The sequence below is a fragment of the Bubalus bubalis genome, chromosome 4 (assembly GCF_019923935.1).
Source record: "Bubalus bubalis isolate 160015118507 breed Murrah chromosome 4, NDDB_SH_1, whole genome shotgun sequence".
Lineage (NCBI taxonomy): Eukaryota > Metazoa > Chordata > Mammalia > Artiodactyla > Bovidae > Bubalus > Bubalus bubalis.
This window is the reverse complement of record NC_059160.1, coordinates 122,512,239-122,527,777: the sequence shown is the minus strand read 5'-3', so window position 1 is coordinate 122,527,777 and position 15,539 is coordinate 122,512,239. Positions and strand designations below refer to the sequence as shown.

At 42.0% G+C, this 15,539-nt stretch overlaps 1 protein-coding gene across 3 annotated transcripts in view; it reads left to right on the top strand.

Annotated features, from left to right (window-relative positions):
- FMN2 (formin 2) overlaps window positions 1–15,273 on the top strand; it is a 337,046-nt gene extending 321,773 nt beyond the window's left edge. For 2 of the 3 annotated variants that reach the window (XM_045165501.1, XM_045165507.1), the window contains exons 16-17: window positions 12,205–12,286; window positions 13,765–15,273. In XM_045165501.1, coding sequence (XP_045021436.1) covers window positions 12,205–12,286; window positions 13,765–13,791 — 109 coding nt within the window. In that variant the 3' untranslated portion in view covers window positions 13,792–15,273. Of the gene's footprint in view, window positions 1–12,204; window positions 12,287–13,764 lie in introns of those variants that run through there. The other variant, XM_045165503.1, reaches the window with a different exon arrangement.
- The last annotated feature ends 266 nt before the right edge of the window (window positions 15,274–15,539 follow it).

Here is a 15,539-nt window from a genome sequence, read left to right as displayed (position 1 = left end):
AGATCAGCCCTGGGATTTCTTTGGAAGGAATGATGCTAAAGCTGAAACTCCAGTACTTTGGCCACCTCATGAGAAGAGTTGACTCATTGGAAAAGACTCTGATGCTGGGAGGGACTGGGGGCAGGAGGAGAAGGGGACAACAGAGGATGAGATGGCTGGATGGCATCACTGACTCGATGGATGTGAGTCTGGGTGAACTCCAGGAGATGGTGATGGACAGGGAGGCCTGGCGTGCTGCAATTCATGGGGTCGCAAAGAGTCGGACACGACTGAGCGACTGAACTGAACTGAAGAAAAGATCTGAGACTGTGGATATCAGAAAAATTATTTTCTAAAACTTAATTCTCCAAAAATGATGTAAAACTCTAAGGCGAAGGTTAGATGGAAAAAGTCACTGCACTTGCTTCTTTATCTTATCATGTTTCGAGAGATGTTTTTAAATTTGGGGAAAATCCTTTCTCAAAGCCTCATGTTCAAAAATGGAAAAAACTCACCCTGAAAGGTTCTGGTTCGAGCTTCTAACAGATAGTCGGGGCCAAGTGTCAAGAAATATCTTGTCCACAGACATTTTTTGCTTTGAAAAAGGATTTAAACATTTCTGGTGAGTTTGTAGAGACTTATGAAGGTATCTGAGCAATTATTAATTTCTCTTCAGCATTTGCTAAAAAGTTTTTTTGATGTATTAGCAAAGTTTGTAGTAAAACATATTGGGGTCAAAGTATGGTTCATGGAGTAAAGATATTTAAAAATTACTCATTAGAAATAATATTATGGAGTTTATAAGAGCTGAAAATGGGCTTCCTTGGCAGCTCAGTAGTAAAGAGCCCCCCTGTCAATGAAGGAGACACAGTTTCAGTCCCTGGGTTGGGAAGATACCCTGGAGGAGGACATGGCAACCCAATCCAGCATCAGTGTCTGGGAAATCCCAGGGTAGAGGAGCCTGGCAGTCTACAGTCCATGGGGTCACAAAAGAATTGGACGTGACTTAGTGACTAAACAACAGTGAACTGAAAATAATTCCTAAAGTAAGCTATTCCTTTACCAGCAAGCTATTATTTGGGGAGTCATTTTCAATTTCTGTAGGAGCCTCTCAATGTGATGGTTATAACCTGTGGGAAGAGGAGGGCCAGATTTGTCTAAAACTAAATTCTTAGGTTTTTGTGGACTTCACTGGAGCCTAGATTTTTTAGGTAGTGAAAACTGTAAGAATTCAGGGGCCCCACCAGTCACCCCTTGTGACATCTTCCTGACTGGCTCTGAGCCCTCCAAGCAGAGGAGCCCACTGGCCAAACATCCTTCTTTCTGTCTGCTTAGCACTGCACACTCAGACGTGGAGGAGCAGTGGGGAGCTGAGAGAAATGGAAAGCGCTGAGAGAGTAGCATTGAAACATATGTATGTAAATCATATGTAAAATAGATAGCTAGTGGGAAGTTGGTGTATAACACAGGGAGCTCAATCCAGTGCTCTGTGACAACCTAGAGAGGTGGGATGGAGTAGGGGGTGGGAGAGAAGTTCAAAAGGGAGGGGACACGTGTATGCTTATAGCTGATTGACACTGTTGTATGGCAGAAACCAACACAACATTGTAAAGCAATTATCCTCCAATTAAAAATAAATTTTAAAAAGTTTGGGACCATGGGGTCAGTAATGGGTACTCAGAAGCTAGGTGTGAGAGAAGGGGGTGGGCAGGAGCGTGTCCAAGTCGCAGGCATTAGTCTCTACAACAGATGTGAGGCTGCTGGCAGCAGTAGACCCAGCCATGCTGGCCATTCTATTCGACAAAGAGCAGTTGACTCACTGGTTTTCCTGCGAAAGTCTGATTAACGCTTAAGAAGCAACTGTTATAAGACATCAACCTCAATTTTGAATGTCTGTGACTCTCACATCCTGGAAGGACATGGCCAAAATATTTTTTAAAAGGTCAGCCTAGAGCTGCCATGAGGTCCACAGCTCCCTCCTGGGATCCGAGGACAAGGACACACAGCAGTGTTACTTGCAACATCTCAACACTGGAAACAAACTCAAATGTCCATCCACAGATGAGTGGATAGACAAAACACAGCACATCCTTACAATGGAATAGCACTCAGCGATGCAAAGACATGAAGCACTGATATGTGCTGTAACATGGGAAAGCCTTCAAAATGCTGTGCTAAGCGAAAGAAGATGGTCACAGAAGAAGACTATATGGTGCGATTTGATTTATATGAAACACCCAAAATTGGCAAGTATTTATATAGGATCTGGAAGTAGATTAGCCCTTGTTGAGGGCTAGGGGCAGAAAGGAATGGGAATTGACCTCTGACAAGGTTCCTTTGGTGGGTGGAATGTTCTAAGAATAGACAGCTACACAGCCTTGTGGGGTGTGGGGTATGGGTTTTTCTGTTGTTTGTTTTGTTTTGTTATTTATTTGTGTTTTGGGCCATATCATGTGACTTGTGGGGTCTTAGTCCCCTCATCCTTGCCCATCCCTCAGCAGTGGCACCGCTGAGTCCTAACCACTAGACTACCAGGGAACTCCCTGTTCAGTCCACTTTAAGTGGAAATTTAATCATATGTTAATGATATCTTAGTAAAGCCATTTTTTAAAAAAAACAAGTAAATAGAATTTCTCACATTAGCCACTAGGCCTAATCGTGGACTACAATTGAACATCCCACCTGTCCTCAGCAATCTGTTCAGGCTGGTCACAGTTTTGAAATCGTCCTGGCCATTTCCCCTGTGCTCAGGAGATACATTCAAGGAAACCAAGTCTTTCAACTACTAATATGACTAAATGAGCTAAATCAAAATTTGAGAGATAAATCCGCTGGTGCAAATTTGTAGGAAAACAAGTAGCAGAGTTCGTTCCAAAATTTAAAAGATCTCCATCTATTTAAATAATGACTCTGTAGTGATGAAATGAGCAGTATTTCTCTGTATAAACTTTAGATTCAGGAAATCTTCACTTCAGTCAATCAGTCGTGTCCGACTTTTTGCGATCCCATGAATCGAAGCATGCCAGGCCTTCCTGTCCATCACCAACTCCCGGAGTTCACTCAAACTCACATCCATCAAGTCGGTGATGCCATCCAGCCATCTCATCCTCTGTCGTCCCCTTCTCCTGCCCCCAGTCCCTCCCAGCATAAGAGTCTTTTCCAATGAGTCACTCTTCGCATGAGGCGGCCAAAGTACTGGAGTTTCAGCTTTAGCATCATTCCTTCCAAAGAACACCAAGGACCGATCTCCTTTAGAATGGACTGGTTGGATCTCCTTGCAATCCAAGGGACTTTCAAGAGTCTTCTCCAACACGACAGTTCAAAAGCATCAGTTCTTCGGTGCTCAGCTTTCTTCACAGTCCAACTCTCACATCCATACATGAACACTGGAAAAACCATAGCCTTGACTAGACAGACTTTTGTTGGCAAAGTAATGTCTCTGCTTTTTAATATGCTGTCTAGGTTGGTCAAAACTTTCCTTCCAAGGAGTAAGCGTCTTTTAATTTCATGGCTTCAGTCATCATCTGCAGTGATTTTGGAGCTCCAAAATATAAAGTCTGACACTGTTTCCACTGTTTCCCCATCTATTTCCCATGAAGTGATGGGACCAGATGCCATGATCTTCGTTTTCTGAATGTTGAGCTTTAAGCCAACTTTTTCACTCTCTTTTCACTTTCATCAAGAGGCTTTTTAGTTCCTCTTCACTTTCTGCCATAAGGGTGGTGTCATCTGCATATCTGAGGTTATTGATATTTCTCCCGGCAATCTTGATTCCAGCTTGTACTTCTTCGAGCCCAGCATTTCTCATAATGTACTCTGCATATAAGTTAAATAAGCAGGGTGACAATATACAGCCTTGACATACTCCTTTTCCTATTTGGAACCAGTCTGTTGTTCCATGTCCAATTCTAACTCTTGCTTCTTGACCTGCATATGGGTTTCTCAAGAGGCAGGTCAGGTGGTCTGGCATTCCCATCTTTCAGAATTTTCCACAGTTTATAATGATCCACACAGTCAAAGGCTTTGGCATAGTCAATAAAGCAGAAATAGATGTTTTTCTGGAACTCTCTTGCTTTTTCCATGATCCAGCGGATGCTGGCAATTAAATCTCTGGTTCCTCTGCCTTTTCTAAAACCAGCTTGAACATCTGGAAGTTCACAGTTCATGTATTGCTGAAGCCTGGCTTGGAGAATTTTGAGCATTACTTTACTAGCGTGTGAGATGAGTGCAATTGTGCGGTAGTTCGAGCATTCTTTGGCATTGCCTTTCTTTGGGATTGGAATGAAAACTGACCTTTTCCAGTCCTGTGGCCCCTGCTGAGTTTTCCAAATTTGCTGGCATAGTGAGTGCAGCACTTTCACAGCATCATCTTTCAGGATTTCAAATAGCTCAACTGGAATTCCATCACCTCCACTAGCTTTGTTCATAGTGATGCTTTCTAAGGCCCACGTGACTTCACATTCCAGGATGTCTGGCTCTAGGTGAGTGATCACACCATCATGATTATCTTGGTCATGAAGCTCTTGTTTGTACAGTTCTTCTGTGTATTCTTGCCACCTCTTCTTAATATCTTCTGCTTCTGTTAGGTCCATACCATTTCTGTCCTTTATTGAGCCCATCTTTGCATGAAATGTTCCCTTGGTATCTCTGATTTTCTTGAAGAGATCTCTGGTCTTTCCCATTCTGTTGTTTTGCTGTATTTCTTTGCATTGATTTCTGAAGAAGGCTTTCTTATCTGTTCTTGTAGGAAACCTTAAGTCATGTTAAAACACACACACACACTCACAAAATAGGTAATATGTGTATATGTGATCTGAAATGACTCATGTATTCCAAATACACTTTTTTCAGATCTAATATCCTGAGAGGAGTCAGATTGTCCAAGTTTTCTCAATCTGTAGTTCTAATGGAGAAGAGATAAATCCTTAGGAAAAAAGAGTGTCTATGATAATGGTTAAAATAAATAAAAGGGGAAAGAAATGTGTTCACCTTTGCCCTGGGGTAAAGCCCCATCTCTCCCTTCTGTTTTGTTGGGCCTCCACCCTCTCACCAGAATGTCCCCATCTACCTCCCACTGGGCCCTTGCCTGGCCTCTGAATCTTCACTTAGGACCCCTCCCCATGGGCCCCTCACCAAGTCGCTGCTCAAGATCTTTGCTTCTACTTATCTTAAACAGGCTTAGAAACGTGAACCATGGGCAACTGCTAGGTCAGGAGAGGAAGTCTGAGCCCTTGTGAAGAAAGCAGACGTTTCCTGAGGCAAGGACAGACCTTGTACATGGTGCTTCCTAGCCAGCGGGCCCTCAGTGAGGACGGGCCATCCTGGTGCTGTGGAACTGGCCGTGGGAGCGCAGCACGGCCTTGGACAAGGGCATTTCTAGTCTATTCAGCCGTCCAGATGAACAGCCATCGTGGCAAATAAGTGTCCTCCAGTCTAGGCTCCTTAGTTTCTGTGGAAAGCTCTTGTTTATAATTTGTTCCTCCTGAAAAGGACCTTCAGATCATCAGCACCATGGTTGTCATCACCATCATCAAAGTTATTATCCTGCATAATATTTCTTATCTGCATATTATAATTCCATATCCAACTCAAATTCAGATGCTTTTGTCTGCTTCCTCTTTTTTAATTTTTAAATTTTTAATTGAAGTATAGCTGATTTATAATGTACTAATTTCTGCTGTACAGCAAAGTAATTCAGTCATACATATATCCATTATGATTTATCTCAGGATATTGAATATATATCCTGAGATATATATTCTCAGTGCTATACAGTTCTCTGTGCTATACACTAGGACCTTGTTGTTTTTCCATTCTATATATAATAGTTTGCATCTGCTAGTCCCAACCTCCCACTTCATCTCTCCTCCAGCCCCCTCCTTGGCAACCACAAGTCTGTTCTCTGTGTAACTCTATTTCTGTTTCATATATAAGTTCATTTCAGTCTTATTTTAGATTCCACATATAAGTGATATCCTATGATATTTGTCTTTCTCCATCTGACTTACTTCACTTAGTATGGATTCACCCATCCCTGGATTCACCCATCCATGTTCCTAGATGGACCTAGAGAATGGTAAAACTCCCTTGTATTGAATATATATGTACCACATCTTCTTTCCCCATTCATCTGTCTGTGGGCATTTAGGTTGTTTCCATGTCTTGACTACTGTAAGTAGTGCTGCTGTTTGGGTGCACATTGGGGTGCACGTATCTTTTTGAATTACAGTTTTCTCTGAATCTATGCCCAGGAGCGGGATTGCTGGATCTTCTGGTACCTCTGTTTTTCTGAGGAATCTCCATACTGTTCGCCATGGTGACTGCACCAACTCATGCTTGCTCTTTCTGAATGTTGTCTTATGTGAAGCCCATGAGCACTTTATTTCATTCTATTTTGATTATTTTGCTTCTGGGTGTTTTGTTTGTTTGTTTATTAAAATCAGTAATAAAACACCCAGGATCCCTGATACTTTGAGTATCTTTCTAAGTTTGAAAACTTTAATCAGTTTCATCTGCCATTTTATCTTACTGAGCAATGTTGACATTCTCTGGATAATCCACCAGCTTTCTCCCCCACTCCCCCACCAAGCCCTGGCCACTCTGCATTTACTCAAAGGGCAGGTGGCACTCTCCCAGCATGAGCCATCGTGTTGTCCAGAGGTTACACTTGACAACATGAAACTAAGGCTCAGAGGGGAATGAAGCTGTCCTGTGTTAGTGCTCAGGGAGGAAAGAGGCCTGCCCTATCCTTTGGGGGCTCAGGGCAAAGGGAAGAGAGAGTTGAAGGAGGTACAGCAGTATATGTGGGCCTGTCAGACAGTGTTCTGTGAGAAGTGATGGGTAAGCAGGGACTTAAAGGAAGTGAAGGAATAAAGCAGGGGTACAGTGGAAACAGTGGCAAACTTTATTTTTGGGGGGCTCCAAAATCACTGTAGATGGTCATTGCAGTCATGAAATTAAAAGACGCTTACTCCTTGGAAGGAAAGTTATGACCAACCTAGATAGCATATTCAAAAGCAGAGACATTACTTTGCCAACAAAGGTCCGTCTTGTCAAGGCTATGGTTTTTCCAGTGGTCATGTATGGATGTGAGAGTTGGACTGTGAAGAAAGCTGAGCACTGAAGAATTGATGCTTTTGAACTGTGGTGTTGGAGAAGACTCTTGAGAGTCCCTTGGACTGCAAGGAGAGCCAACCAGTCCATTCTAAAGGAGATCAGTCCTGCGTGTTCATTGGAGGGACTGATGCTAAAGCCGAAACTCCAATACTTTGGCCACCTCATGCGACGAGTTGACTCATTGGAAAAGACTCTGACGCTAGGAGGGATTGGGGGCAGGAGGAGAAAGGGACGACAGAGGATGAGATGGCTGGATGGCATCACTGACTTGATGGACATGAGTTTGAGTGAACTCCGGGAGCTGGTGATGGACAGGGAGGCCTGGCGTGCTGCAGTTCATGGGGTCGCAAAGAGTCGGACACGACTGAGCGACTGAACTGAACTGATGGAGATAGAACATTCTAGCCAGGGAGAGTGGCAAGTGCAAAGCCTGAGGGAGGCAGATGCAGTGAGCATCCTGAACAGAGTGAGCAGGAAGAAAGAGGTGGAAGATGACTGCACAGAGGGGTACTGGGCCAGATCGTGGAGCCTGGTGGACCATGTGGAAGAGGCTCCAGAAGAAGGGGGTAAGCCAGAGCCATGTGACGTGCTGTGGTGCTTGCAGGAGCTGGAGGAATCGATGTCTTCACAAGGACAGGCATCATTAGGTAGTCAGTGACAGACACCTGGTTAGATGGGCGTAGAAGAGGATAATGGGTGGCTTTCTGGAGGAGCCAGTACACTCGGAGGTCAGCAGAGAAAGAAAGTCTTGCTGGAGTGGGAAGGAGTGAAGGATTTATTTTTTTTTTTTTTTATGGAGGAATCAACAGCATATTTTTAGCCTGAAAGGAATAATCCAGTAGAGGAAAAAACTGTGGTTTTGTTCTCCCTTAATATGTATATTTCCTAGATGCGCTCCTGCCTTGTATTGCCCACATCTTTCTCGCACAGAATTCCAAACCATTGTGGTACAAATAGCTCTGCTGTACTCTCTTTTGAGTGTCACGGGAGGAAACGTGATAAACTCTCTATGTCTATAGTGTAATAGTCTATAGTCTGTGTCTATGTCTAATAGTCATTGGGGGCTTCCCTGGTGCCTCAGACAGTAAAGAATCTACATGCAATGAAGGAAACCTGGGTTCCATCCCTGGGTCGGGAAGATCCCCTGGAGAAGGGAGTGGCTACTCACTCCAGTATTCTTGCCTGGAGAATTCCAATTTTCTTGGGCTCCAAAATCAGTGCAGATGGTGACTGCAGCCATGAAATTAAAAGACGCTTGCTCACTGGAAGAAAAGCTATGACAAACCTAGGCAGTATATTAAAAAGCATAGATATCACTTTGCCGACAAAAGTCTGTATAGTCAAAGCTATGGTTTTTCCAGTAGTCATGTATGGATGTAAGAGTTGGACCATAAAGAAGGCTGAGCATGGAAGAATTAATGCTTTCAAACTGTGGTGCTAGAGAAGACTCTTAAGAGTCCCTTAGACACAAGATCAAACCAGTCAATCCTAAAGGAAATCAACCCTGAATATTCATTGGAAGGACTGATGTTGAAGCTGAAGCTCCAATACTTTGGCTACCTAATGAGAAGAGCTGACTCATTGGAAGAGACCTTGATACTGGGGAAGACTGAAGGCAGAAGGAGAAGGAGATGACAGAGGATGAGATAGCTGGATGGCATCCCTGACTCAATGGACATGAATTTGAGCGACCTCTGGGAGATGGTAAAGAACAGGGAAGCCTGACTTGGTGTAGTCCATGGGGTCACAAAGAGTCGGGGATGACCGAGTGACTGAACAATGACACTACAAAAGCCATGAGAAAAGCAAGCACTTTTTTTTTAATATAAATTTATTTCAATTGGAGGTTAATTACTTTACAATATTGTAGTGGTTTTGCCATACATTAACATCAATCTGCCACAGGTGTACATGTGTTCCCCATCCTGAACCCCCCTCCCACCTCCCTCTCCTTCCCATCCCTCTGGGTCATCCCAGTGCACCAGCCCCAAGCACCCTGTCTCATGCATCAAACCAGGACTGGCAATCCATTTCACATATGATAATATACATATTTCGATACCATCTCCCAAATCATCCCACCAACAGAGTCCAAAAGACTGTTCGATACATCTGTGTCTCTTTTGCTATCTTGCATATATGGTTATCATTACCACGTTTCTAAATCCCATATATATGCATCAGTATACAGTATTGGTGTTTTCCTTTCTGGCTTACTTCACTCTGTATAATCGGCTCCAGTTTCATCCACCTCATTAGAACTGATTCAATGTATTCTTTTTAATGGCTGAGTAATACTCCATTGTGTATATGTACCACAGCTTTCTTATCCATTCATCTGCTGATGGACATCTAGGTTGCTTCCATATCCTGGCTATTATAAACAGTGTTGTGATGAACATTGGGGTACATGTGTCTCTTTCCCTTCTGGTTTCCTCAGTGTGTATGCCCAGCAGTGGGATTGCTGGGTCATAAGGCAGTTCTATTTCCAGTTTTTTAAGGAAGGCCTGAGTAAGAGGGGACTGGGGCCTCTCCATCCCCACTTCCTTCAGTATTTTTCCTCTTACTTCTGCCAGCTCACCTCCAAGGACACGTTCTTTTTTCCTGCCTAAAGTGTGGGGGGAAAGTCTTGTCAGAGTTTTGTTGAAAGAGAACTGGCATTTGGGAGCAGCATTTGCTAGGAGGCTTAGGATAGATAGGTCTGCTCGCAAAGCTGACCACATCTCCTGCTTCCAAGCAAGCACATCCTGGGGGACTGACCTGGAACAGAGCCACCTGGCCCAGAAGCTGCTTTTCCAAAATTCCTCTGCACCTGACTTTGAGAATCCTCTCAGCTGTCTGGTGCCCAGGGCCCAGCTCCTAGCTCAGCCGTGTGCACAGCCAAGAGTCTGGGGACACAGGAACCACTTGCCCCATCGGTCACGTTCATATCCAGAGCCTGAACCAGTAGGGTGGAGGAAGCTCTGGCCTCGGTGGGGAGTCCTAGGGCAACAGGGTCCCCTGAAGCACTCCCAGGTTATTCCGTACAGAGTCCTTGCTCTCAGCCCCATTTCCACTTCTAAGGGAAGTACGGAAAACTAAGATTTCTCTTAGAAAGCCCTCGGGGCACAACTGCCCTGAATCCTGAGCTGGGGCAACATCCTTGGCATCTGTGCACACCTGTGACTCTTGCCTGGGTTTCAGGGCCCTCAGCCCTGCGCTGACTCAGGCATCCTGACCACACTCTCTAGTTCTCCTGCTGTAGGAATGGCCACACTTGTTTTCTGTGTAAAACTTAAAATGTTTGTATTAGACTGGGCTTTCTGTGATACTTAGAAAATAAGATAGTAAGAAAATTAAGATGCTTTGGTGGTCTAAATACTTGTGAAGTATATATTTTTTTTAATATTACAAAATGCCTTAAAGAGTTCTAAGTAAATTTAAGAGAGGATCTACTGGATTTTCACCAACCGTTAAAAAAAAAAAGAGTTACTTTGATCCATCCTGCCTACTATGAGCTGTAACATTAACCTCATAGCTGCTGCACTCAACGAATTGTTTCATTCTGTTGTTTAAAAACAGGGATTCATTCAGCTGCATAGGAGATGAATTCTGTCATTAGAAGCTTTGCCATCAGGCTTAAGAAATATATTTATAACTCATTTCTTTCAGGAACCAGGTTTCAAGATCTCCATAAGAAGTCTTTTATTAAGATAAATCACAGCTTTGTCAGTTTCTCCAGAAGTACTCTATTTTTAATTCCCAAGGAGAATCACAATAATAAAAATAAATTAACCTAGTAGGTTATTTTCTTTCTAATGGCACCTGTTTTTATTAATAGAATTCCAGTCTACATATTTCTTGGGCTTCCCTGGTGGCTCAGGCAGTAAAGAATCTGTCTGCAATGCAGGAGACCTGGGTTCAATCCCTGGGTTGAGAAGATCCCTGGAGAAGGGAATGGCAACCTATTCCAGTATTCTTGCCTAGAGAATTCCATGGACAGAGGAACTTAGAAGGCTGTAGTCCATGGAGTCACAAAGAGTCGGACACAACTGAGCAACTAACACACATATTTCTTACTATTTGCTTAGTAGAAGCAGTCATTCATAACATTTTATAAAGAACTTTTAGTGCCTTTTTTTTTTTAGCTGCACTAGGTCTTAGTTGCCACACGTGGGGTCTTACTTTCGGCCTGCAGACTCTTCCTTGCAGTGTATGGGGTCTAGTTCACTGCCCAGAGATCGAACCCAGGCCCCTGCATTGGGAGTGGCCCCTGGATCACCAGGGAAGCCTCTAAAGAACTCTTAAAGTGAAGCCTTTTGGATGTTTGCAGCAGCTCTGGGCAGTCCTAGTGGTGATACTGTTCTGCGTTCTTGAGCCCTTGTCCTCCCTGAGGGACACAGGGGGCCAAGCGAGCAGATGCTACCCCAGCATCAGACAGCAGGGCCAGACTTGCTGTGCAACCTCCCTTCCAGTGATGTCCTCTTTTAACTGTTCCTCTGGTAAATTCAGTACTGTTTTCCTTGGAGCATGTGTTTAAAAGGAAATCCTGGATGTGTTCACACATTACTGCTCAGTCTCTATTTTCTGTTTTCAAATGACTGGTCCCCATGCTTGATGATGCTCAATTAAAAAAGAAAAAATGGTCCCAAGTATTCATTGTATAGATTTCCAAGCCTGGGGAAACATAATGTGGAAACTGAATCTGAGATCCTTTTAAATAAACATATGAGTTCTTATATGATGCTGCTTATTTCACTAATGCTTCTGATTTATACGGTAGTGCCATCCCCTTTTATGTAATGGAGCCAATCTCAGCACCTCACCTGAATATGAGGGATATTTCTTTATTTTCCTGTGTGTAAGACTCCTTTAGTTGGCCTAAAAATATAAATGTGCTTGTGTCCTATTCCATTCGACCTTCTTTGATTCCAAGTTAAAAGCCACTGGATGAATTCCCCTCTAGCTGTACTATGTTTTTAAATCAAGTATCAGGTAACATTCCTGTGTATGTGGTATTATTTTTCTCTAATAAATCAAATCCTTCATGATACTTGCTCACCTACTATAGATGGACTGTAGTGATCTTTGTAAGTCTTTGTTTATATCATGTGTTTTCTCCCCACCCAGAGTAAAAGAAGCTGAAGAGGTGTGTAGGCAGAAAAAGGGAAAGTCACTCTATAAAATAAAACCAAGACATGACTCTGGAATTGTAAGTATTTATTCTGTTTTTTGATTTGTGGTTTTCTCTGGCTTTTAAACACTCTTTTCTCAGAATATACAAATCCACCTAATAATATTTTAATCATCTTCCTCTTAAGTTTGACCAAATAGTGAGCTTAGAGAATCTGCTTTTCCTTCTGCCTGTAATCAGGTACCAGAGGCTAAAAGAATCTCGGTGTTCAGCTTTCAAAGCCTAACCATCAAGATGGGTCCGCCGAGGGGTGCATATATGTGGGGGGCTGCTGGTGGAGGGGGGCATCTCTCACTCTCCTCATCATACATGGGGCACAGCACAGCTGCTGTAATCCCATGAGCACCTGGGGCCTAACACAGGGAGTGCAGGTGCAGCACTGTTCTTTGCTCAGACCAGGGGCTCAGGCTGCACAGGGGCTACCAGCAGCTGTCAGCCCACAGCCAAGCGTAACAAGCCAAGCTCCTCCCTCTCTGCTCGTTTCTCCCTTCAAAATAAAACACCAGGTTGTGCACCAGGAAGGGAAGGCTTTGGTGGACATGATGAGTCCATGTGATGCTGTCTTATGTTTTGTTGAATGCTTGAGGGATTATCACTTGGCACTACAGAGCAAGTAAATGCTATTTTAAATGAAAAGTTGGGTTAAACCTTAAAATAGCATTTTGAATTAGTCTAATATACTGTAAATGGAAGATACTCAAATAACCAAAATGGAGCCACAATTAAACAGCTTTATTTAGAAAAAGTTAGAAATTATATCTGCATTTAAAAGATATTTTCCTTTCCATTTCTCTGTATCAAAATCTTATTGAACAACAAGTATTATATGGTTTATGTTCTGTCTTTTTGATGAAAGTATGTCTTCAAGTACATGTATAGAATGAGAAGGAATAGTTATTTACTAACCACAGTTATGCTGTTATAAGGATAGAAGAGAATTAAATCACATTAAGAATGAGATGAAAGTGTGTTAGTCACTCAGTTGTGTCTGGCTCTTTGCGACCCCGTGGATTATAGGCTGCCAAGCTCCTCTGTCTATGGAATTCCCCAGGCAAGAATACTAGAATGGGTCACCATTCCATTCTCCAGGGGATCTTCCCGACCCAGGGATCAAACCCGGGTCTCCCACATTGTGGGCAGATTCTTTACCATCTGAGTCATAGAAGAGAATTAAATCACATTAACAATGAGATGAAGCCTCGGTTCAATTTTAATATTTATGTGTTTGGACATAAGATTGAAAATGTGAACGGTGAGGTGATACTCTTTCACATCGATTAGAAGCTAAATTTTGAAACTTTTTTTTCCCTCAAAAATATTAGTGAAAATTCTAAGAGATAAATAGATTTTACTTATATGTTTTTTCAATTATGAGCTGTGGATCTTTAACCTTTTCTCAAAGAATTTGTTCCAAATGAAAATGCTATTCTAAACTCCATACATTCTTTAAAGTTATTCCTTCTAACTATTTCTCTTACCTGGTGCATTTATTTCAGAAAGCAAAAATAAGCATGAAAACCTGACCAATGAAAAGCAGAACAAAAATGAGTCACTGAAGCCACTTCCACAGAATTCAGCCAGCCTGAGGGCAGGAAGGAAACTCATCATTTTGATCATGTTTCTTCTTGGCCTCTTGCATAATCTTTATGTTTTCCAGACAGTTTACTGATTGTTGAATTTACACTGTATTCATATAAAAATGCAAAAGCAGTAGACCAGTGGAGAATGTGACACCTTTTTTTTTTGAAAAAGTTTATGGTACTTTACCAATAGACCAAAACAGCATGTGTAAGAGGCAGTATCTGCATTAATTCTGAACATGCGAAACAGTAACCTCCAACTTACTGTTGTGAGAATATTCCCTGTCACAGCGAAACACTCTTTCTCCTGATGACCAGTACTCCACGTCACTGCATTTAGATTTATGGTTAACATGTTATTTCTAGTGACTTGTTTGTATCAGTTTCACATCTACATATAAATTTTCTATTTTAAAATTGAGGCACCATTTATATATGTCATAGATAAGGCTTTCCCAGCTCTTGGGTTGGTCTCTGTAACTATATATTTGTGAAAGAAGATTATCATTTTTTTTTACTCATCAGACAATGAATAGAAAAAAATATAGCAAAAGGAAAACCCTTTCTATACATCATTTAATATAGGCAGGAATTATAATTTTAAAGTTAAATGAGGGTCTTTATCAACCATGTCCTTTAGGACCTACATAAAGCCAGTCTGCAGCAAAGGTCAATTAAACCAAAATCGTGCCTCTCTGTAACTTTTACCATTGCCCTTCTCAAAGAAAATGACACAGTGCTTTTAAATGATCCTCATAAAATTGCCAAATATGACAACTGTTGGCAAAAAAAAAAAAAGAGTAACTTTTAGATGGATTGATATCTACCTAGGACTTGTTCATTAAACCCACCTGCCTGAGTATTGTGACTTGATTGGGGTTTCCTTTATGTGTTACGGCAGTTAATCAAAAGCTATGAAATGAGTATGCAAGAGTTTATGATCTAAAGGAGCCTAGGAAAATATTTTATTTTAGTTTGAGAGGGAAAAAGTATATCTCCACTCTTTCTGAGAGTATTTTAAAGTCACCCCTGAAGCTTTGTGATGGCTTTGTCTAACATTAATAGATTTTTAAAAATGATATGTTTTGGGGTATGGCTATGAATAAAGGGGAGAATCTGTTGCTATTGCAAACCAATGATGGAAGCAACTTACAAAGAAAATCTGAATTGTAACTATGTTGCTATTTATGTAAAACACTGTCCTCACCTTTCAGTCTGTAGTTGATGTGAACAGACACGGTGGTGGCTCTCGGGTTGCTGTTCTGCCGTCTTCCTGTCTCCTTCAGTCCCTCCATGTGTATATGAACTTCAATGATACAACGGGGCGTTTAACAGAGATTGCTATGTGCAATACTGTATTTAGTGTTTCTATTTTAATTTTTCTAGGATGTTAATTTATATGAAAATAAAACACATAATAAAAGAGTTCTGTGCCTATTGTGTATATATAACCTAAAAGTACATGCAAAACATTTACCCCAGAGGGGAATTAAGTTAGAGCATCTGTGTCCAAAGATTTTTGAAAGTTCTTATTTCAGGCTGAACAGTTATTAGTGAATAGTGAAAGTCGCTCAGTCGTGTCCGACTCTGTATGGACTACACGCATGGACTACACAGTCCATGGAATTCTCCAGGCCAGAATACTAGAGTAGGTAGCCATTCCCTTCTCCAGATCTTTCCAACCCAGGGAT